Source organism: Gallus gallus, chromosome 11 (genome assembly GCF_016699485.2).
Source record: "Gallus gallus isolate bGalGal1 chromosome 11, bGalGal1.mat.broiler.GRCg7b, whole genome shotgun sequence".
Lineage (NCBI taxonomy): Eukaryota > Metazoa > Chordata > Aves > Galliformes > Phasianidae > Gallus > Gallus gallus.
The window spans coordinates 1841311-1865638 of record NC_052542.1 but is presented as its reverse complement, the minus strand read 5'-3'; the positions used below and the strand labels follow the sequence as shown (position 1 = coordinate 1865638).

General features: G+C 50.0%; 1 protein-coding gene across 2 annotated transcripts in view; it reads left to right on the top strand.

The window, feature by feature from the left end:
• The window catches only part of GLG1 (golgi glycoprotein 1), a 59263-nt gene that overhangs the window by 16142 nt on the left and 18793 nt on the right, over positions 1-24328 (top strand). Inside the window, exons 1-8 of one of the 2 annotated variants that reach the window (XM_040707015.2) lie at positions 4612-5258; positions 8195-8227; positions 10307-10393; positions 12169-12384; positions 17165-17368; positions 17885-17956; positions 19927-20110; positions 21260-21474. In XM_040707015.2, coding sequence (XP_040562949.1) covers positions 5244-5258; positions 8195-8227; positions 10307-10393; positions 12169-12384; positions 17165-17368; positions 17885-17956; positions 19927-20110; positions 21260-21474 — 1026 coding nt within the window. In that variant the 5' untranslated portion in view covers positions 4612-5243. Of the gene's footprint in view, positions 1-4611; positions 5259-8194; positions 8228-10306; positions 10394-12168; positions 12385-17164; positions 17369-17884; positions 17957-19926; positions 20111-21259; positions 21475-24328 lie in introns of those variants that run through there. The other variant, NM_205496.2, reaches the window with a different exon arrangement.

Here is a 24328-nt window from a genome sequence, read left to right as displayed (position 1 = left end):
CTTTAAGGCTTTTCTGTCCTTGCTTCTTGTTCCCAAGGCAGTGGGGATGGAAGGCACTGCCATGCCCTGCACTGGGGCTCCCTGTGAGCTGTGCAGAACTCAACACACAGGGCAGCATCTCTTCCTTATCACCTACAGCGGACGGAAACCTGTGGATGAGCACTTACCATTAAACGTGGGTGGGGGAAGCCCTGAGGATTGCACCTGAATGCCTCATGTTGGGGAATAACGCTCGCGAGTTCCTTCTCTCCGTGTGCTTTTGGTTTTTGGATGCCTCCAACTCTCGTTGTGCCATGTTTGGACTCTTAGCCAATTAATGCCGGAGGAGCTGCAGGTGCTGATTTTCAGTGTACGTTCTGCTGAATTCATCAAAAAGATTGCACGTGCCCTACAACGAGGGGCTCAGTTGCATATTGTGCCACATGCACGCTTACTGGGGATGCTCCTACCTTGCACAGCTTTGTTTGGGAATATCTGACTTCTCTGTGCACACGTTTAAAGCATCTAATGCCTCTGTTCTGTGTTTTATCTTGCTAAGGCTGGTGTTCCCAGCCCCTGCTCTGCTCCTTGCGGTGACCTCAGAAACACCTGCATGAATGGTTGGCTGATTGGTGGGTGAGTCCCTAAGCTGCCTTGCCCTTCTGTATGGAGGCTGACACCTGCTATCCTCTCATCTCGGTGCAAAGACCAAAGCCAGGCAAGGAGATCACGGGAGACCAAAGTCATGGTTTGTTTTCCAGCAGGGCTGACCTGTGCCTGATGCTTTCACATCTCACCTTGTTGTTGCAAAAGGTGCGCTGTGCCAGCATTTTTTGTTTCTTATCATCCAGCTAATCTGCATGCAGAAGGCTTGAATGTTCACAGTGGGCAAAAAAGTGTGTCTGCATGAGGGCATATACCAATGAGAGCAGATCAGAATCAGTGTGTTGCAGGGAAAGCAGGGGGTGAGGTGGTTGGTAGGAACTTTGGTCTACTTTAGGACTTTAATAAATCCCTTCGTACTATTTCAAGTGCTGTCTTCTAAGGAAAACACCTTTATTCTGCTTGGTGGTGGGACAAAATGCTACCAGGTTCTGCAGTGAGGACAGCCTGGGTATTGCCATCAGCATTGTGGCAGTGTTCCTGAAAACCAGGTGTTACCTGCTGTGGATTTCCATGCCTGTAGTGGCTGGGGTTTATAATTCAGTGTTTATTTCCCCAGCCCAGCTGGCATTGAGGTGGTAGGAGAACATTGTGTGACGTCAGTCAGGTCAGCAGTGCACCGCATCACCACCATTGACTGGAGCATGGTGTTTTCTATCAGGTGACAACTGCTACCCACTGCGTACTTCTACTCAAAGGTTCTCTTGTAGTTGTAATGGAAAAATCAGGGAAAAGGTGCAGTGCTGCTCACGTGCTTGTGATAGAATCGTTAAGGTTGGAGGAGACCTCTCAGATCGCCAAGCCCAGCTTACCCCACCACGTCCCTCAGTGCCACATCCCCACGGCCCTGGGACACCTCTAGGCATGGTGAGTCCTCCCCTCCCTGGGCAGCTGTACCACTGCCTCGCTGCTCTTCCGAAGCAGAAATTGTTCCTAATACCCAACTTGAACCTCCCCTGGCACAACTTGAGGCCATCACCTCTCCATCCTATCTCTAGTTACGTTCCAGTCCTTCCAGCCCGCCCTGTGCAGGTCAGGCAGGAGCTGGGGCTGCCATCCCAGCCTTCTGGCTGGCTAACAACAAAATCAAGTGGGAGGAAGAGGCCGTCTCAGAGCACTGGGACTGCTGGTTGAACCCTGGTGTTGTGATGGTGACAGTGGCACAGCGGTGGTGCTGTGGCTGAGCGGCGTGGCAGCAGCTGGGTTTTCCTTTTCCTCCCCTGCCCCTTCCTCCCCCGTTATTTCCACTCCACAGCTATTAGCAGAGAAACCGGAGGTGTGCTCAGTCTCTTTAATTGCAGCTTGTCTTTATTCATAGCTTTTTAAGTAGGAGTTATGGAAACAGTAATTGGAAGGATTTGTGTGCAGGTGTCTGGCTGGCCGCGTACCGGTAAGACATCCTTCTACTAACACTGCTTTCCAGAAAGCTCCTTGAGCTCTCTTTTAACATCCAGCATCAAATACGTCTTTATTTTCTTCAAACTTGCTCATCTGTGTAAAGCTGGCCAGCTATAATTTCTTCCCTTGGCCTGAGGGAAGCTGATCTGGCTGCTTAGCGCGGCATCGTTTTAAATCCCCTGCATTACCATCACATCCAGGATTTCCAAGCAGAACGCGTGGCTGAACGGCCTTGTGTGGGTATTGAGGGGAAGGGCTCGGGCTGAAAACCCCACTGCTCTTTGGAGAGGAGCTCTCAGAGACGCGGAATGCACCGCGGTGGTGGAGATCAGAGAACCATGGAATGGCCTGGGTTGAAAAGGACCACAATGATCACCCAGTTCCAACCCCCTGCTATGTGCAGGGTCGCCAACCAGCAGCCCAGGCTGCCCAGAGCCACATCCAGCCTGGCCTTGAATGCCTGCAGGGATGGGGCATCCACAGCCTCCTTGGGCAACCTGTTCAGTGCGTCACCACCCTCTGAGATGCTGACCTGCTGGGAACCAGCTCTGTGGGACCACACAGCCCTCATGGGGAGGTGCAGAGCTTCCATAACATTGTGGGCAGGCTTCTGTAAGGGACAAGCTGAGGAAAGGCACTCGGTTTGGTGCTATAACAGGGCTTTTGTTTGCCAGGTCTGAAGGCAAATGGGGGTTCTCATTTGCTAGCTTGTTACCAATCCCATGGAAACCTTGCTTCCTCGGTGTCTCTGAGGACTTATTCACATCGAGTTTCGCTGGAGAAACTCCAAGTGATTTTATCTGGGGTTAAAATAAACAGAATTTGCTTTTCTTCCAGCAATATAAAGACAACATTATGATTCATCCATGCTGGAGTTCTGCTGCGCAGCGCCTGTGCTGCTGGAGGAACGGTGGCCGAGCAAAGCAAAAACAAATGCATGTAAATTGGGTTGTGTTTTACATCCCATAGAACGGCTCTTCGCTCGCCCTGCCCTGCATGCTGTATGCAGATTCCTAAATAGCACAAGCACTGGGTGATGAATCAGGGCTGCTGGCGGCTGCTGACTCACTTCCTTATTGGTGCAGATGGCTCCAATAAACCTTGCTGGATAACTCCTGCCATGTGAAACGCAGTTTCCCATGAGAAGCTTCCATCCAGTGTGCACAAGTGCTCCTGAAGCCCGAGTGCTGGGCATGGTTAGTGCATAGCAGAGGATGCAGCATGGAGGTGGCTGCCTTTGCTGTTTTCACCTCCTTCCTCCTGTTGGGCTTCAAACCAAGCCGCCGTTTATCCCAGCGCCATTAGTTTGCTACATTCTGAGTGTTTATGTAATGCAATATTTCTTGCTTTCTGGAAAGACTTTGGGATGCAGCGCTCAACCTTTGGACAGATGGAAGTGAGGCAGTGCTGTGTATCTCACAGAATGGTTAAGGCTGCAGAAGACCCAAGGTCGTCAGCTGCAGCCATGCAAAGTGCAGGTGCCAACACCACGGCTTTGCTGCAAACCCACCATCCGCTTGCATGTAGGAAAGCTAAGCGTGCTGGCTGCGCTGCATTGCATCCATCTGCAGGAGGAAGGGTTCTGAGCTCTGTGCTGTTCAGGTTGCCTAAGGACGGGGGGTCAGCTGGCCTCACCTTGGCTTTCTGATCTCTTCCTTAATTTCTTGGTAGCCTTAATGACAGGAGGGCCAGGTGTTGGTGAGATCGGTATCCCAGGCAGATATAAGTAAGCTCAAAGCCTGGATTGGAGTAATTTCAGTCTTGCTTGAACACGGCAGTAGTTCTTCTGGAGTTTTCTAGTCTGGCTGTATTATTTTGCAGCTAATTTTAGCCTGTATTGCTAAGCTTGGTATTTTTCTTGACTAAATAGATCTGCTCTGTAATTATTTAAATGCTTGCATCTTAATGTTTCTATCTTTTTAATAACGCTTAAAAACAGCGAGACGTTATCTGCCAAATTACTTTGCCATTCATCGGGCTGCTTCTGGGTGCAAGCAGAGATTTAATTAAAGCGAAAGGAAGGGAGGGAGGTGGTCAGTGGGCATGGTGGGGGTGGGCTGGGGGCTCTGAGCTCTCATCCAGCCTGGATGGTTCTGTGATTCAGGATTTGCTTTGTCTTCAGCCTTAGAGCATTGGGTGAGAGCAGGGCTCTCGTGGCATCCTGGGGGAGGGAAGGCTTCAGAGCAACGCAGCTCTTCCTGTGGTTTGTGGTTGAGCTGCTTTGAGGTATTTGGTTTCTATCACCTCTGAGCAGAAGAGCTGGCAGGAGTTAAAATTAGCTGAGTCTGCCTCCCACCTGCTTGGGTGCCGGCTTATTTTGGTTCGGGGTGGAATGTATGGATTTAAGTCATAGGGGCGAGCGCGGTGCTGCTCCTGCCCTGGGTGATGGGTGTGCTCCTTGGGGACAGGGTCCCTGATGGATGGGACAGCTGTGTCCCACTGAAAGAAGGGAGGAGAGCACTCCTGGGGGTGGAATGTATGGCTTGGAGCATGGAAAATAGGAGTAATGAGCCCACACTTTGAATAACAAAGCGAAATATGAATATTGGCTGCTTGGATGCTGGGCGCATTGTTCTCTGTTGGTGCTGAGCAAAGCCCTGTGCAGGGCAGCCTGGCGGAGCGCTGCAGCTGGGTGGCAGAGCTGGCTGCAGCTGGAGCTGCATTGCTTTGCTCTGCTCTGCTTTGCAGCACAGCATTCCGTTAGCTGTGGGAACAGGGGTTGAGCAAGCAGCACTCGCTCAGAAAGGTGCTTTGGGGTGTGCTGCCCCAACTGCTGTGGCAAACAAATAACTTCGGGGCTCGTCTTGCTCTGCAGCACATCGGGACGGGCTGGAAAACCTCCAGGGGGATGGAGAGAGGCAGCCAGGCAAGAGCAACAGCAGACATCTGGGATGAGTTTGCTTTGATGGTGCTGAGCATTAGAACTGCCTCTGATGCGTGGGGCTGGTGTTGAAATGAGGAAGGTCGCTGCAAAGAGAGCTGCAGGGCTCGGGGGGCCCCGTGCAGGGACGGAAGCAGGAGGAGCTGCAGGAGAGGGCTGCTGGCACCCAGCTGGCTGTAAAGAACCTGCAGGGATGTTGGGCTCGTTGGGCTGTCAAAATTGGCGTATGCCCTTCAGCTGCACTATGATCTGCGGTCACTTGCAGTGCATGTGAAACCAATCCAGGCCATTTTCTGTCCCTGCAGAGAAGGGGTATGCTTGTATGTTTACTGAACATGTAAGTAAATCATAAAGTCTTCTCATCTGTTTTGGACTAGAATTATCACCAGTTTAACTTATTTTTTTAATCCCACGTGATGCTTGCAGGAGTACAGGATGTGCCAGCTTGGCTTGCTGCAGCCATATGCTGCATGGGATGCTCCAGCAGCTTTGAGGCATGAGCGGATTTCTCTCATCCCAGAAGGATTCCTGCCTGGGCTGCTGTGTCTGCCCGTGTTCCACGGAGTGCTGTGGACCATCCTGGGCTGGCAGCAGGGAGGGAAGGCATGCAGGAGCTGCCAGGGCTTGCTGAGCTGTTTCTTGCTTCCTGGTTCTTGCTCCCTGCCTTGCTGTAGCAGTGCAAGGCTGGCTGCCTGACACCTGAGCTCTGAATTGCCTCCTTGAAGCCTTGCACTGCTGGGACAAAGGCACTGCTGTTATCTGCAGGAAGGACACTGCTCCTGAGTTGTTTTTCCTTTAGCAGCTTGACAGCCTCCTTGTTCAGCAGCTCCTGGGTTATCTGCCATATCTCTGCGGGTGATGGTGATAAACGTTTGTTTGTTTGAGGTCAGGGTGAAGAAATTCAACCCTGCCTTGCGCTGCAGACGCACACGCTGTGCTTTGCTATAGGTGTGCACGTGGCAGCACGCTGAGCTGGGCCCCTGGCCTGGCCTGCCTGCTGTCATGGGGTTCTAATTGGCATCCTTCCCTAACGGACCTCCTGATCTTTGCACAAGAGCTTAGGCAGAGAACACCCACTGTAAGCAAATCGCCTTCTTGTTTTACTGCTTCACTGCATGCTGGTTCTTGTTGGCTTTTGCTTGGGCCCGTCCCGCATTGTCCCTGGTGCCTGAAGGCTGCCCACGGCCGATAGCTGTCCGTCACTGGTGATGCTTGATTGGAAGGAGCTGTTGACTCTGCTGAGGGTGGAGAGGCTTTGCAGAGAGATCCAAACAAAACAGCGAGCTGGGTAATCACCAACCACATGGACTTAACCAGAGCAGTGCCAGATTCTGCACGGGGGAAGGGGCAGCCCTGGCTGTACAGACAGACTGGGGGATGAGAGGCTTCATCCTTGGTAGCCTGCTGGGATTCTTACCTTGCTCACCAAAATCCAGTGGTGTGAATTGGGTTTAGATCCCTTATCTTGATCCTTGGGCATGCATGTAGGAGGAGCTCTCAGCGTCCTCCATTCCCTCGGGCCCAACTGTCATGTGGTGCCAGGTGTTCCCACTGCCCCATGCCTCGTGACCACTGTTTATCAGGTTTGCAGCCTGGCAGTGGCACAGAGCAGCTCTTCTTGCTTTTCCTAGTGGTAATTCAAGACCCAGCTTTCCGTTTTCTTCCACGGTTCATTCTTCCTACAGAAGCGTGTTGCTCTGGAACTGCTTTTTGGGGTGAATTGGGTGGGTGCAGCCTCCTCAGAAAGGCACTGCTGTTGCAGAGATTTCTCTTCCCCTTCCTCAAAAACTCAGCCCTTCAGGGAATGGGATGCAAAAGGTAAAAATACTTTTTCTCTCCCTTTTGCTCCTTTTTGGTGGGGAGGAGCAGCTGGCACTGCCCCTCCTGCACTCACCGTGGTGGGAGGTGAGGAGCAGCTGAGCTGGCCAGGGGTCATCTTGTTCTGTATCAAGCATTGGTGGCTGCATCCCTCACTTCTGCAAGCTTAGCTGCTGAGCTGTCAATGTATGCAGTGCCAAAGCTGCCTTATTTCCCGTGTATCTTCATGGCCTTTCTCAGAAGAACAAAGCTTGATTTCTCAGCCTCGTATTTTAATGCGCAGCGTTCAGATGTCCTGTCTTTCCAGAAAAGCTTGCCTGAACTTCCCAAGCCGGTGCAAACCAGTCTGTTATCTGCTTGGGCTCATCTCTCCATAAAAACCACACCGAGTGTTAATCTTTGATGGAAGTGAAGCAAAGCTAATGAGGTTGCAGGATGCCCGAGTAAGTGGGGTGCTTTGGGAAGTGCTCCCCAGCCCTTCTGGGTTCTCCTGCTCGTCTGTTTATTGGGTATGTCCCTCCTCTATGGGGTCATCGTAGTGCTAATTCATATGACGTTGCAAAGAAACTGACAGACTGAAGCAGCACCGTCCATGGAGGGTGTTTGTCTGCTTCTGAAGTTGGCTGTAGTCTGAAGCTTCCGTCCTGCAGAGTGATTAAGTTGGGTGCAGAAAGCTGGAGCTGCTGCTTCCAGGTGGTGCAGCCTGGGTTTTGTCATGGTGCTTCAGTTGTGAGAGCCAGCCCTGTGGTCTGAGGATCCTGAACAGGCATTTGTTAGGATATCGAGCATTTTAAAGGCTAATTTTCAAGCCGACGATTGCTTCGGAGGGGTGGTTTTAGGTGGCAGTCTGCTCAAGCTGTAAGGAATGGCTGTGAGCCATCAGGTAGGCTCTTTGTTTGGAAGGTAATTTCTGCCACTTCCTGCTATTCAGAACAGCAGTGTGTTGGTTGGTAATGGCTGTAATTACGGACTTGGAAGCCTTTCCCGTGCTTCCTTTTTCCCATAGACCTGTTGGTGCTGATGGCGCCCTGGCTCTGGGTGGCTGGGCTGTTGGTGAGCAGAGCCTGCTGAGTCAGGGTTGCTTCTTGGTCAGTGCTTTTGTGCTGCTCCTTTAAACCCCTTCAGTTGCAGTGGGTGTCAGCCTGGCATTTCCCACAGGTGCAGTTTGGCTTCGTTGCTTGGGGCGATTGGGCCAGGTGTGCCTATCCACGGTTTTGTGGCATCCCCCTCAGTGCTGCCACTTCCATCCCATGGAAGTGCCACTTCCATCCCATAGGGTACCCGAAGCCTTGCGGGTGCTTGGATGCCATCACCTTACCGTGCAGCTTTTTAACACTTCCACTGTGTCATTTTTTCCCAATGAAAACGGGACAAAGTGTTCATTTCTATCATTGTATTCTTGTGTGTTAAATACATTCGTGAACTGACACTTCTTTTTTTCTGATCTCCTTTCAGCCAGACAACGAAATCTCTTCAGACTGCAACCACGTAAGTATTGCTTTGTTTCCTTCTGCCTCCCACCGGGCCCTCTGCAGCCCCCATCCCTTCCAGCTTGAAGTACTTTACGTGGAGTTTGCAGGAAGCCTTAATTAGGATGCACTCGAGTTGCTGGCCTATGGAGGAAGAGCACAGCACGACTTCTGTGACCAAGAGCAGCCAGCATATTCCTACTGGAAACTTCCAAAGGGAGCACTGTAAACTTCTGTATCGGAGGAACACAGCAGATATCCTTCCTGGTCTGCACATGGGGGGTGGTTCCCGTTCCTGTGTATCACTGGGAGCGATGTGCTGTGCTCCTTCTGGAGAGACGTGAGCAGCACTGAATTTAATCTCTTCGTTTCGGCTGTTGAAGCCTTCTGTGTTGCTTTCACAGCTGCTAAATTCTTCGACTTGCTTGCAGAATGCCATGGGGGTGTGATATTTCGAGGCAGCTTGAACTGCTTGGCTACTTTGGGAACAGATTTCCTCGCAGTGCTGTGTTTAACTGAGCAAACTGTTAGCCAGGTTTCAGGCTGTCAGGCTGACTCTACGTAGGGGGGTAAAATAAAAAAGGCAGAGCCTTTTGAGAAGCCGTCGTTCGGTTTATTAGCGATATATGCCAAAACAAACCCTGGCCGTGCTGTCCAACTGGGCATTCCCAGCAGAGTTTTTAGCTTTGGTTTTACAGCTGCTGGTCTTCTCCTGGGAAAATGTTGTTGAGGCTCAAAATCTGTGTTTTTAAGCCACAAATGTAACCTCTCTTCTGGCTGTGGGATGGTTGCCTTGCAGAGATCTCATGCCAAGGCCCTCTGAGGTTTGCAAGTGCATTTTTATGCTCTTACACCTCATTCTTGTCCTTCTGGTCCTGGCTGGGAGATGCTCTTTGCAGGGACGACCTCCCTGCTCATTCTCTTTGTTTATTCAACGTGGATGTTTACAACGTATGCCTTCCAAAATACCCTGGGATCTCTTTATTTAGCTTCTCACCACTGCAGAGCCGTGCCAGGAGGTGTGAAGGTGGAATGTTTTTAGCTCTGTGTGCGCTTCCGCCGTCTCAGAGATGGTGCAGAGCTGCTCTCCTTCTGTGTGAGCACGTTGCCCTGCTTTCCCAGCTCCTGGCTTACAACTGGGATCTCAGAAGAGAAGTTTGACAAAACTCGAGCATTTTTGTTATTCATTTGGCTTCCACTGTGAAGGCAGAGCATTAGAAATAGAATTCTTGAAGCTGTTTAATCTCTGTTTAAACACAGCATAAATTTCTGGAGGAAAACAGATGAGCCAATAGCGCTGCTCTCGGGCAGCATCTTTGGCTATTAATTTGCCGAGGTTTTGCTTTCTTACCCTTTATTTTCACTTAGTGGTGCCTCGGGAAGAAAGCCGAGGCGTGGATCTGCCTGCAGAGCCTAACGTCCCAGATTGATTCTTGCAGGGTGACCCAATGCATCCGGGCTTCTGCATGAGCTCATCTCTGGCTCCTGCCACCCTGACTGTGGTGTTTTGCAGCCCCGTCTCTGATGGATGAGTCTGCTCAGCAAAAGAGATCCTGCAGGTCTGAAGGGCGTTTGCATGCACAGAGTTGTCTGGGTGCAGCCCTTCGTGGAGGGCAGTGAGTCAGGGCCTGGATGCAGTCTCTGTCCCTTTTTTGCAAGCCTTTAGTTAGGCGTTCAGCATCAAATCTGCTCGTGTTGAGGACTTTGTTAAATGGTTTGTGTCAGGCTGATGAGCCACGGCTCAGAGGTGTGGGGGACTGAAAACGTAGCTAAATGGGCAGCAGGTAGCATCTTACAGCTCCCACTGTTTTTTCCCCTTTGGTTGCGTGGATGTCTTCATTAGCTGTATTTCCTTCCAGTGAGTCAGCCCGTGACCTTACAGAATGATTTCTGGCAGTCTGAATTTGTTTAAGATCAGAAATGTGCTGCAGAAATGAGGAGACAAAGTTGTTGTCAAGGAGACTTTGCATTGATTGTTGTGCTGTAGAAGGATGATGATACCGATCTGGAATGTTGATGTCTGATTATTTCCTGAAGCAGAGCAGCAGTTCCTCCATGGGCAGTTCTTAAACCCTCTTTCTACAAATGCTCTCTCTAGCTCCTGTGGAACTACAAGCTGAACCTGACTACAGATCCCAAGTTTGAGTCCGTGGCCAGAGAAGTCTGCAAGTCCACCATCGCAGAGGTAAGCCACTGCACACTGCTGTTGTGGCACAAGGAGAATTTCTCCTCTCCTTATGGTGGAGAACCACGTGCCAGCAATGTTCTGGGTAAGCCCTGCAGCTGCAAGCTCCTCTGCAGTGAGAGTAACAGCCTGCCCTCTGCCAAAAGGCTTTCTGAAACATACAGTTTGCTCTAGATAGTGGCTCCTTTGTGGCCCTTAACCTAGGTTTCCCTGAAGCCAGCTGCACGAATAGCAGATTGTTTGCAACCCTGGTTTGTATGTTTATTTTCTGTAGGATGGACTTCTGGTGATGCAGGTCTGCTCGCTATGCAGGAATGCCGCAGTGCTGAGCAGCTAAGCAGTGGTTCCCCGTGTCTCCTTGTGTACTCACCTGCACCATCCGCCTTTCTTGACAGAGTTTTCAGTTAGTTAAAGAGAAGCTCACAAAGATCTGAGGAATGGAGGCTGTCAGCAGGAGCCTGGCCCCAAAACTTGGGGAGTTAGTGGTGTGAGTGAAGGGTGCTTGATTGCTGTCTCTTTGCAGGCTGTGAAGGTTCTGCTCCTTCTCTTGGCGTAAGCTGAGCTGGGTAAGACTAGCACTAGTGGGAAAGCATTACTCAGTGTAGGGAGGGATCAAGGAACGTGGCTCGTAAAAGAAGGCTGGGAGGTGCAGAGTGGAAGGAAAGCAGCTTGTCTTGAAGGTTTGCATTGTTTGGAGTTTGGTAGCTCCCAAAAGCAAACGCTGCCAAAGCTCTTGAATTCCACTTCTTGCAGTCATGGAAGGATACTTCCCCTCCCACCCCGTTTTATATCACGTAGCTGCTGCAGGATTTTTACCAAGGCGCTCTTGTAAATGCTCTTTTAACAGTCTGTGTAATTACCACTTCTGTACAGTGACAATCTGGCGTTGTTGTAAATGATGCCCTCTAAATCTGGGACGTGATGTCTAAAAGCAGCAGGGAAGGCACAGAACTTGAGCTGTGCTAAATGCGTCCCCACCAGCGTTGTGCTGAAGTTGTGGTGAGCAGCATGAATTGCTGCTATTTCACCATTTGGTGAGTGGTTTTCATTTAAAGACAAAAACGAGCTGGGTAAATGGCAATAATCTTGCACGATCTTTTGCTGTCTGATCCTGGGGCAGGTGCATAAGCAATTCCACTAGTTTTAAGGGTGTTTCTACAGAAGCCCTGTTGGCATAGACCGCTAGCACAGTGTCAGCCCGTTTTGCTTTCACTGATAGGTAAGTGTGTTCTTGTTGTGTGGCTGAGCTGTGGTTCCTCATATTGCTTTCAATAATACGAGCCAGGGCGGTGCACTGGTTTGGCTCATGGCTCCCAAACCAAAGCTGCAGCTCTGGAAGCAGGCTTGCTTGCTCTCTGCCTGCGATGAAGCTTGGCGTAAAGAACGCTGGTGAGCCTGATTAAAAGCCAGTTTGGGGAGAGTTTTCCTCCGCAGTGATATTTGCAGCTTCCAGCAAGCTATAAATGCTTCCATAAATATTGTGTTGGCCTTTGGATTGGTCTTGCTTCCAGCCAGAATGCTGCACTGTACGAGGGGTCGAGTGGTTCACGTGGGTCCAAGTGTGATTTAGTGATGCTGTAATACTCCCTGTTTTCTAAATAAAGGATGTCAAACTGTAATTTTTCATACAAATGCTCCTGATTGCAGGGATTCAGCGTGGTTGTTATGAAAGATGGCTATTGAGCAAGAAGGCTTCCAGCCCTCAAGGTCACTGCCTTTGCTTTCTCCAGATGCCTCAACCACTGTATTTCGATCATGTGTTTCTATTTTATCAGATCAAGGAGTGTGCAGATGAACCAGTTGGCAAAGGCTTCTTGGTGTCGTGTTTGGTGGATCACAGAGGCAACATCACGGAGTACCAGTGCCATCAGTACATCACCAAGATGACAGCCATTATCTTCAGCGATTACCGGCTGATCTGCGGCTTCATGGACGACTGCAAGGCTGACATCAACCTCCTGAAATGCGGCAGCATCCGACCCGGGGAAAAGGTATCCAGAGATGCTGATGGGGGGGGTCAGGTCTTATTATTGGCTCGCTCTCTCTTTCCTCTGTCCACCCCAAAAGAGAATGGTCCTTGCTACAGTGTGACCCCGGGTACTTGTACTGCCTGTAACCCTGTGCTGGGTTTTGCCATACAGAACGGGAGTGGAGGTTGATGCAGAAGCAGTTTGTGGTCACTGGGTGTGAGTTATCACCATTGTGCTGTCTCTCCCTGCGTTAGTAATGTGGGCAGCAAGTGTGTAGTGCTGCGTGAGGGAGTGCCTTGTTTTATGGTAAGTTTCTACCTTTATGGATAAAATCACCCTGTGAGCTATTCACAAGGATGTAAAAACATGTTACAGTAATACGCTTTTCTCTTTAAAAGACAAGAATAAACACCAAGAACAAGAAGGCAATCGGATGCTTAGTTGTATCAGCCAGTCTTTCCTGGCTGAGATGTGTGCTTTGCGTCCATAGAGTATTAACTGAAGTCCTGCTGTATTCCAGCAGCAGAAAGCACAAAATTCAGTGCTTGCTTTCAAGAAGAAGGCAGCCCTAGAAGAGGGGGGAAGTTGCAGGCGCTGTGAGTTCAGCCTGGTAGCAGCTGAGTAACTGCTTCTGTCCGTGAAATAAGGGCTCCCTCCTCATCCTGGGCTGGAGGGTCTCGTGAAATGGGATGCTGCTTTTAACAGGCAGTGTGGAATGAGGAGTGTCATACAGGAGCCCTGGCTGCCAGGTCCGCCTGTTAGCCATGGCATGGCCAAATTAAAATCAATTCCAATTAAAATAGCCATGGTTGGAGGGATCCGACTGAGGAAGAGAATCTTGATGGGTTTCCTGAGCGTGCCAGATTGCACATTAAAAGTGCAGGCAGTGCTGCTAGGCTCCTGTGTGTGTAACTTGGCAGCCCCATGGGGACTGCTGCCCCTTCTCTGATCCCAGCCCTCAGGGCACTGACAGGTTGCACTGTTTTCTCTGCCCAGAGCAGAGTCAGCTCCTGGGTGGCCGTGGGCACAAGGCAGCTGGCGGGGGGACGCTTCTATGCATGTTCCTCACTTTCTTGCTACCCAACCCAGAATATTATGCCTTGGTTTGTGAAAGCACGGCAGTCTGTCATAATTTCTTTTGTTAGGCTGTCATCTTTGGCACTCAGAGCAATTGAAGTCTTTTGCGCTGCTCTGGGAACAGCTATAAATGGCTATGCAAGCGTTTCTTTTGTTGATGTTCTGTTCCATCCCATTTCTGCTATGGAGAAATCTCATCTCATTTGCTCCCATCAGATGCCGGTTCAGGTTTTGCTTCCACGCTGCAGCTTCTGAGAGTTGCCTGTAGAGAAATAATCATTGGCCTTTTGTGTGGCTGAGAATGCGATAAGTAGGGGCTGGACACCTGAGGAGGAGATGGGGCACAGATGCATCTCTTTTTTTATGGAGAGGAGCACTGCTGCACCCACAGCAGGCTGCTGGCAGGTTGCAGTGCTGTCTCTGTTAGCTTCATCATGGTAACAGGAATAAACTGCCTTCTCTACCTGTAAAAGGCACTTGTGTAAGTACTGGGGAATTGCATTGCCTCCTGCCAGCCAAGTGTTTGCCTTTCCCATGCTTCTTTCTTTGTTTTAGCTCTCTTTTTACTTCCTAATTGAATTCTGTTCCTGCTGGTTTTGTTGTTCCTGATGCAGTGCTTTCTGGGCTTTCTCTTCAGCGCTCCTCGTTGGCTTTCTCTGCTGCAAGTCTCAGTCTGCGTGCAGCAGAAAGGTGGTGGATGCGTCATTTGAAAGCATTAAGTTTTGTAATGCATCTCTTTTGTGTTTCTTTTCCTCCAGTTAGAGGAGGAGAAATATTTCGTAGCAGTTTCAGTCGCCTTTCCAGTTGGCCGTTGTGCTCTGTGTAGTGACTGTGGTCTCCTGGTGTTTAAAGCTTGCATTGTCTTCGTGCAATGGGGGTCTAACTTGAAATTGAAATTAGTAATTGTAACTGAGCTTTTCTTCTTGAGCTGCCTGTCAGAATGGGCCCCCTGCTTTCCTGGTCCCAGTAATAGGTGCACTCGTAGCAGATGGATGGGTGGTGGGTTGCTGTGCTGGGGCTGCTTTGGGTTTAGCCAGGATGTCCCAGATGGAACTGATTATCAGCTGTAAGAGGGTGGCTTCAGTGTAAGCTGTGTGACCCATCCCAGGTGGAATGAAGGCTGTCGGGAGGAGCTTCTGGAAATGACAGTAAAGCAAACAGGAATGGCAGAGCCTGAGCTGTACTGGGGGAGATGGGAGGCAGTGAGAAAGGACTAGTAAGAAATGAGGGATTTTAGGTTCTGTCGTGGCCTAAAGACGTGTGCCCAGAGGTTGAATCTTGGTCTGAAGAGTTAAAGTGTCTCAAAGCATGGCGCTGAAGTTGGCTTTGGTGCAGTGTTGGGAAGTTGCTTGCATCCTCTGTGGAGCCACATACGTCTTTCATAAGGTGATGCGAGGCACCCCAGGTGAGATGATTGCTGTGTGTTTAGCAGACCTCTGCCACTGTCAGGTGATGCAGCATCAATTGCAGTATGTTGTTGGCCAATAATTAAAGCCTTGTAAAACTAGAGAAGCTGTAGCACACTTCAGTGAGGTGACAAACAAAGATCCTGCTTGGGTTTTTCCTATGCCTTACGGATTCCTGGCAGAGATGTGGTAAGCTGGCAGTCCTTCCTCATGCTCTGTGCCTGGCTGTGTCCAGTTGGGCTGAGCATTTGGCTTTAAACTTAATCAAGCTTTGACAATCAAGTTGCTTCTTTGTGTCTTTAAAACTGCCACGAGCAGTTAAGCTGAGGCTTCTCCAAGCCTTGTTTTCAAGTCCTGCCCGTGTTCTTTCCTTAAGCAGCAGCATGGCTGCCTTCGTGTGCTATTGAACAAACAGTCAGGAGCTTCTTTAGCTGCATCTCAAAGGCATTGTGGTGACAGAGGTCAGCTCAGGGCTCGGCTCTGCCTGAAGATGAGCCCAGGTGAGTTTAATGCATCTCCCAGGCTGTGTCAGGTGGGCTCAGGAGCGCTCCAAGGAAGCACACGAATGCTCAGAGGTAGGAGACAAAGGGGAGAACTGCATCTTTCAAGAGCTGGCCCTGTTGATTTGTGCACACTTCTATTCATGTTAAGTCTGGGGTGTTTTAAAACTGCTCTAGTACAGGGTAGCCAGCATTACACAGTGTTCTCCGAATCCAAAACCCGTAAGGTCGTTGCTTATTGCGTCCCCAAAATACAGCATTCAGTATCCTGCATCTGCAAATCAGGTTTCCTTTAGGTGGTTAAAAATAAGTATCTGTTGACCACGCTGGAAGAAAGCTGGAAGCCTCTGCCCTTCCCAGCAGAAGCAGCTTGCCTTGTGCCTTCCTGCAGGCTGGCTGTGGGATGCTGCAGGTGAGCAGGGGGCACGGTGGCCTGCTGCACCTCCCAGCTGAGTGCAGCACTACCAGAGCAGCTTCCAATGGCTGTTTGCCATCATTTCCCCATGCCCGTTTGTAATTACTGTCCCTGTCTGACCACAGAGGTTTGGGGAATAGGGTTGGTGTTCAGCGTGGTTATGGCTAAATGGCAATTTTAAGGAACGTGGCAGATGTACCCTATAACTAGTATTATTCCTCAGGTCCCTGTTAGGTCAGTCCTAAAGCGGCTGCTGACAAATAAGCACATTCCTTGAGAGGTGCCATCACCTGGCCGGGATGGAGGTTGGCCAGTTCCCACTCAGAGGAGAAAGTAAACAAACACCAGGGCGTTTGCAGTGTGGTTTGGGGGGTTTCCTGCTTTTTAAGGAGAAAGCTACTTTTAGCCCTCTTAAATGGATGCTGCATCTGGGTTTTGTTTATGGCTTTTAATCGTCAGATCCTGCTTGCGCTCCCGGTGTGGCAGAACTAAACCAGCAATATCAGCACAGAAAGCTGCATGGCTTTGGGTAGTCCTGGTTGTGCTTATGGAGATCAGCTTAAGAGCTTGGTTGAGAGGAGGCTCGGAGAGATCAGCTCAAGAATCCCTCTTCTTTCTAGAGGGACTGGGCCTGCTGTGAAAGTGTAGGAGTGGGATTCTCTTTCTTAAACACACAGAGAATACAGCGAAAGGGGAATGGAGCTTTAGTCAGCTCTGTCCTGCCTCGCCTGGGCCCTCACACAAAGCACAGCTCTCTATTTGCAGTCACCAGCTGTGGCCCCAGGCCCCATTGGGCTTGTGGGACGGGGGGGAGCAGTGCTGGGCCAGGGCTGCTTTGTCTCAGACTTCATCTGCTGCTGAGCACGTTCAAGGTTTTAATTCCCTTTGCAGGGGGATTAGCATAGAGAAGCCTACATTTGGTCGGAGTTCCTTTGTGGCCTGTTTAGCATCGCTAATGATCACCACCCAAAGTGAAGGCTTGTCTCAGCATGGAGGAACTTGGGTTTTTCTCTCCCTCAAGTATGTTCTTAGCGTGATGCTGCTGCTCGCCGTTGCCATGGTGCAAAGAGAGCTATGTTGGATGAAAGATAATTTGGCTGTTCTGGTGAAGTGCTCCGAGCAGCGTGACTTAAGTAGTGATAATCTCATTAGGGCACGTTAAAACAAACCCGGGGGGGTTAGCAGCACCGGGGGGGTTAGCAGCAAGGTGACCGTCAGGGTGGCAGTGTGTAAGGCGTGTGATAGGGCAGGTGTGAGCTGACTGATGCCTCGTGTCAGCGTGGGTAATACTCAACTTCTGGAGCCTGTCTGTACGTGATCTTGTAGCTTAATTTCACAGAGCCACGGGCTGCTTCCCTGTGTGAGTGCTGTGACACGAGTGCTCTCTTGCTCTTTTCATGCAGGACGCCCACTCCCAGGGAGAGGTGGTGGCATGCCTGGAAAAAGGCCTGGTGAAAGAGGCAGAGGAGAACGACCCTCGTGTTCAGGTTTCTGATCAGTGTAAGAAGGCGATCCTCCGCGTAGCAGAGCTCTCTTCGGATGATTTCCACTTGGACCGCCATCTCTACTTTGCCTGCCGAGACGACAGGGAGAGATTCTGTGAGAATGTGAGTAGTCCTCTTGCCTTCCTTTCTGCTGTAATCCCTTACGAATGAAATACAAAACCACACTGGGAAGGGGAATGCAATGGTAGGGTGGAGCCCAGGGCTGTGATGCTGAGAGCAGGCACCTCGTCGCTGTCACTTCCCAATGAATGTGGGATTGGATTCGGTCACCCAACAGAAAAGTATCATTTCTAGTGGGTTAATGGACTGAATTGACTTACACGCTTGAGTGGGTGTCAGCTGGTGTGAAAGGGAGTGGAGCCACTCAGATGGGGAGGAGGAGGCAAAGGTAAGCGTGCTTGGTTTGTATTGGCTCTTATCTGCTGATGGGCCACGTGCTGAATGTGACCAGATTTAAGAACTACGAACCGTGGTGCAGAAGCTATCGCTGCTGTTTGAAATATTAACTTTAATATATTTCTAGTTTAAAAGCCAAATCCCTTCTGGGGTAGTTTAGCCTGCTTGTTAAGCATTAGGCATCTTATCTTTAATGGCAAATGTTGCTGTTCTGCTTCACAGACTCAGGCTGGGGAAGGCCGAGTTTACAAGTGCCTCTTTAATCACAAGTTTGAAGAATCAATGAGTGAGAAGGTGGGTATCTGCCTCGCTGAGAGGAATCCTTAATGCAAAAGCCATTGGGTTGTTCATCAGTTCAAACTGCCTCATTCTTTTCCAGCGCTGAGGAAAATCCATCATCTACGTGGTCGGATAGCTGACTGCTTTAACAGATTTGCTTGTGTTTCCAGCTACGTGCTGATAGCTTGAATTAATTGCAGTCAAGTAACAGCCTTTAAAGTTGAAGGTTTTCAATAAATCAGAGCTTTTGGGTGGGTGATTTGGGAAGGCAGGCTTGGAGCTGGGGTGGTAACGCTGTGACTGTGGTGCAAGTAGAAGTGGCCTCATGCTGGGTGTCAGTTTGGATATGTCATAGAATGGTTTGGGTTGGAAGGGACCTTTAAGATCGTCTCTTCCAACCCCCCTGCTGTAGGCAGGGACACCTCCCTCTGGACCAGGTTGCTCACAGCCCCATCTGGCCTGGCCTTGAATGCTTCCAGGGATGGGCAGTCCACCACCTCTCTGGGCAGCCTGTTCCAGTGTGTCACCACCCTCACATGTCGGTTACCACCAGTCCCCTTATCTTTATTTTTCAGTAGGGCTGGGCCTGGCCTGTAGTTCCCTGGATCTTCTTTTTCTCCCTTCTTGACAGAGCCTTCTTGTACATCATAATGTACAGATCAGAAACAGCGTCCAGATGTCCCAGCACAGGACAGTGTGTGCTTCACTTTCTAAAGCCTTGAAACAAAAATCTTGACCAGGAAGTAGCAGATTACATGGGAAGGACACGGGGTTGTTACTGGCGTTTTCCTTGTGCTAATCCTGAGGATGTGCTTTCCAATAGCAAATAAAGTAGTTCTGGAAAGTCCATCCTGAAAGCAGTTTGTTTGCAACTGTGTTAACGTAGATGCTTTGGGAAGGTGGTAATGCCTTCAGTGACTTGAGGAGCATCGTTGTAGAAGCTGGAATTAAATGGGATGATATCAACTGTCTGAAAGGGTACAGAGATGGGTGTCTGCGAGGCCCTCTCCAGAAGCTGTGCTGGAGGAGCCCCGTGCTGAGGCCTGGGGGGGTCAGACTCATTTCCTTTCCTTTAAGTGCGTTAGCTGTATGAAAGCTTAGCTCCAATTTAGTGAATTAGTTGTCCCCGAGGGCTCGAAACAAAGCTTCATGCTGTATAAATGCACTGCTGAAATGGTCTGCTATCTTTGCTTGGCCTGTTTTTGGCAGTACAGAGACAGCGCTGTTTTTGCAGGGCCTGGTAAGCTGCCCAACCCTTGTCAGGTACAAATATAAGGCGTTGAGAGGTCAGACAAAGCCACAGCTTTGGTAGGAGTGTGCTGAGGGTGCAATTTGCAGAGCACCAGCCTTGGGGATAAGGGATTCTGTGAGTTCATACCTCTCTGCATCCACAGCTTCAAGTCTCTCTGCTCCCAAGGCCCTGGGCATGGCATGGAGCATGGAGGAGAGGATGGGAATATCTCACAGTGGGGCTTCTGGGTTCTGGAGTAGGTATGAGAAGGAAGGGGAGAAAAGGCAAAAAAGTGATGTAAGAAAGGGAAGTGAGCCCCATTTGGAAGGCACCCCCAGGGATCAGGGTGTGTACCAGTGCTGCCATCTGATTGCTGTGCTGCAGAACAAACACGCAGCACGCTGTCTGCAGATGTGACTGGGAAGAGTTGCTTCTTGAGTGCATGGGGTGAGCATGCCCCAGCGTTGGGATAAATGTCAGCAACTCATCTTAGGTCCTGAGAATGAGTCGTGCTCAGCCTTCGCCCTCCATAACGTGCAGTTCACTGCAATCTGCCTTTGAAACCTTTGATCTGTTGACCTCAGTGTGGATTGTCAGCCGTACCACTTTGTAGGAAGAGGCAGATTTAACCATTGCCCAGCTCAAGAGCATGAATTTTAGAGCCCCGGGCTTCTTTTAGAACACATGTAACAACAGATCCAGCTCTCTGCCATGAGCACATGGAAGCTAATTGCCCTCCTGGTGCCTCCCGCAGTGCCGTGACGCGCTGACGACGCGCCAGAAGCTGATTGCCCAGGACTACAAAGTCAGCTACTCACTGGCCAAGTCCTGTAAGAGCGACCTGAAGAAGTACCGCTGCAACGTGGAGAACCTGCCCCGCTCCCGGGAAGCCAGGCTCTCCTACCTGCTGATGTGCCTGGAGTCTGCTGTGCACAGAGGTACGTGGCCTTGATTCAGGAAGTGCGACTTGCTAGGCTGTGGACTTCAAGTTTCTGTTGGACATTGAGCGTATTTATGGCCACCTTTCCCAGGTTACCTTCTGTCTGACACTTGCACCAATGATGTCTAATTACAAATCCTTCTACTCGCTGTAATCCAAAGAGCTCTTTTTCCTCCTCTGTAGCGAGCACTATGCTGCTAGTTTAGAACACAGAATAGGCAACTTGTTTATTTCCTCAGGGAAAGATGGAGATATTCTCTCAGTCCTATGCTTCTTTTATGTTCTTCCTCTGCTTCAGCAGCTGGAGTAAATGCCTTAACAAAAGCTAAGTAACAGGTGCAGGAGCTATCTACAATGAAGGTAAACGTGAGAACATTCTTTTTATGTGCTGCCAGCATGAGCTGGAGAGGTCTTAACACCACTGACTCCACTGCAGGTGTAAGGGAGCCCTATGCCGCAGGACCATGTTAAAGGTTCCCTGTGAAACTGCCATAACGCATCAAGTGGGCACGCTGTGTCCTCTACATCTGCTCTGGGGAACTGTTTTTCCCCTTGGCGTGCACATGTGGCTTATAATTCAGCAGCAGGTCTGCATGCTGCAGTGCCTCTGGCACAGAGGGAAGAACTGCTGTAAGGCTGCGAGCAATCTGTGTGTTTGTGAGTTGGAATAACTCAGCGCTTCTGATGGATGTGGAAATGTGTGCTGCTCTGGGAGGAGTTTTCTTCCTTACCCTGCGGTAGGGCAGGTGCTTTCCTGAATTACTGCTCTCAGCTTCTGCTTTCACAGCAGACTGGTTCTGCAGCGTGGCTCACACTTGAAGCACGGCTCAGGAGGAGCACTCACTATTCTACACACCTCCATGTGCTTGTGTGATATTGCCTGTGGGCCAGCGTTGCAGCGTAGGACCTCCATTGCGTGGGGTGGTGCAGATGGATGGATAGGTTTGGGGGCCATAGAACAAAAGCCATCGTGTTCCTTTTGACTCCCAAACAATCCGTCTACGTGGGATTACAGAAGAGCTTATAGCAGATGTAAGCATCTTAAGATAGACTTCTATGCTGTAGCTGGCCCCTATTCTTTCAAACTCAAATCAAATATCCTGGCTGAGAAACATTAGCACTGAACCACAGTCTCCTCTTGTCCTAGGTCGGCAGGTGAGCAGCGAGTGCCAGGGAGAGATGCTGGACTACCGACGCATGCTCATGGAAGACTTCTCCCTGAGCCCAGAAATCATCCTGAGCTGCCGTGGGGAGATTGAGCACCACTGCTCCGGGCTGCACCGCAAGGGCCGCACGCTGCACTGCCTGATGAAAGTCGTGCGTGGAGAGAAGGGCAACGTGGGGCTGAACTGCCAGCAGGCGGTGAGATGCTCTTCTGTCTCTGCAATCCTGAGCTGCTGCGTTGGTAGAGCTGTGGCAGGCAGCGATTTGTCTGCTGATGTTCTGCCTGGCCACAGAGATTGTGCTGCAGGCAGTGCAGCTCTGCCGGGCGCTGCTGAGTGCTGGAGGCAGCTGTATAATTGCTGTGGGATGAAGTATAACTTGCTGGCTGGCAGCACACTTGTAATGTGTTTTTTTCCCTCTCAGAAAATACATTTTGAGTTGCGTTGCTCTGGATTTTGTATTTGAACTCCAGCAGTTCTTGCGTCCTGGATCCTTGTCCTGGATGTAAGATGTAGGGAAACTCTTTAAGTTTTAGAATCATGGTATGATTAAGGCTGGAAGAGACCTCTCAGGTCTCCAGGTCCAAGCCCAGCCCACCCCCACCGTGCCCACTGCCCACATCCCTCAGTGCCACATCCCCATGGCTCTGGGATGCCTCCACGGACGGTGACTCCCCCCCTCCCTGGGCTGCTGTACCACTGCCTCACTGCTCTCTGGGAGCAGAAATTGTTCCTAATATCCAACCTGACCCTCCCCTGGTGCAACATGAGGCCATCACCACTCATCCTTGTTCTAAAGCATCCCTTCTCCCTTCTATTCCTCTTGTGCTCTAACCATGGAAGTGCACAGAATCATCTCCATGCAGGCTGCCACTTGTTCTGTTGTTGCCATTTTGCTCACCTTGAGTGATGGACGTGGCAGTTCAGGGACAGGCACAGCGTGCTGCTGCATGGCAGTGTAGCTGCAGCCACTGGAGCAAAGGATCGTTCCTCTCCAAAGTACCTTTCTGAAATTAGATTGGTTCTTTTGCCTTTTTTAAACTTTAATTTTGGCCCGGATGTGTCCTGTTTGAAAGCAGTTATTTAATGCTTGTTCTAGCTCATTAGCACTGCTTCATGTGATGTTACGTTTTTAATACTTAATCCTGTTTTTAATGACCCTTCAGCCAGTGTATGTGAGATAAGCCTGGAAAAGTGACATCGATGCAAAGCTGCTGAGGGAGCACTACTGCTGATGCAGGAGTTTGGGGAGATGCATGGCCTTGACCTCCTGCAGTACATGGAACCACTGTAGTCCATTTTCACTGTAAATGTAGCTTAAAGCCCAAGGCCAGGACGTTGCAAGTCTGCATATGTTATCACAGAATGCTGTGAGCTTTCCATATTTTGGGAGGAAAAAGAACGTTTGTGGAAATCTCTAATGGTATTTTTTTCCTAGTTCTCTTACAATTAGACCACAGTTCTTATCTCTGTACAGTAAGTTAATGCAGCAGCAGGGCTTGGTAGTTGACTCCCCCTGAAGTTCAGTGATGTGTTCTGGTCTCTGCCAGCGACAACATGAGCAAATTGAATGCTGAGTTTATAAAATATGATTTAGTTTTGATTTATTGCATTGAAATGAGCTTCCTGCTTTTACTTTTTTTCTGGTTAATCTTGTAAGGAAGAGAAAGCAGTCCTGGGCCTGTCTCTAGACATTGGCAGAGTGAAAACCTTGTCCCAGTGCTTTCAGTAGTGTCCTTAGGAACACTGAAAATGCAATTTGATTCTTTCATAGAATCATTGGGGTTGGAAGAGACCAGTCCCCAAGACCAACCCCAACTCAACCCACCATGCCCATTGACCATGCCCCTCAGTGCTGCATCCCCATGGGTCTTGGACACTTCCAGGGATGGGGGCTCTTTGGCCTGCCCTTTGCAGCAGCTCTTGTGCAAGGAGGTTACACAGAAGGGTCCCTGAGAATGAGGATCCTGAAATGGGTCCCTTAAAAAGAGAGAGTAAAACCAGTGCTGCCCATCAACAAGGTAACGTCAGTAATGTGCAGTAGGAAGAATAAATTCAAACATAAGAAGCTCTAAGAGGGGCTGAGCACCAAAAACACTGAGGCAGGAGGAAGATGCTTGCCTATGTAGTGCTCTGACCAGTGTACTTAATCTGTCTGTAAGCAAATGTCAGGTTGGAGGGCTCATTCACCCATTCATCCTTGAGGGAGTAATTCCCATAGTCATACATGATCCTGCTCTGTGTAACGCCTGCCACAGTGATCCCAGTGCTGTGTGCGCAGCACCAGAACGTGACCGTGCTCTTCTCCTTGCTAAACGAACTTGTCTGAAGTTGGAGAAGTTCATTCCACTTCTCATTTCTCCACCTGATCACCACGTGGATCCTGAACCGTCTTCTGTTTGACCCCTGCCAGCCATAGGAGAAAAAAAATGAACCCTTTTCTGTGTGTTCTCTGAAAAATTCCCAGGACTTCTTGATTCAGCAGTTCGTGCCTGCTGGGCAGCATCCTTCTGAGCTGCCTGCATCCCCAGGCTGCGGCTGGGCATAATTAGCTTCAGCCCAGGGAATGCCGTGTTCCTCCCAGGCAAGGCACTGTCTTCATGATTGCAAGCTTCCTACTGGATAAATAGCCCTACCTTTCATTTCCTCTGGTTCTCTGATGCTTTTTCTCCCTCTGTGCTTTGTGATGCTAGGGCTGTGCCCCTGAAGTTTGCAGGCTGGTGTTTAGGTGTGAGCTTTGAAGGATGGAGGATAAAATTGTGAGTGTGCTTTTGATTTAGCTGGGCTGAGGGCTGGTGACAAGAATCATTAAGTAAGTGTCAAGGTGGTAGCAGCGCAGCCTGTTTGATGTTGGTGTGCAGTTGCATTCCAAGCAAGCTCCCTTTTTTGCTCCCAGTTTGTCAGCTACAAATGTTTGCCTGTAGAACAGCAACATAAGGCTGCTCTGGGGCTGTTCGGTCTCTGGTGTGAAACACGTTGGGCTGAGTATGACCTAGAGAGTGGAAAGCTGCCTCTTCCCCACTACCAGCGGATGGAGTGCGTTTGAGTTTCCA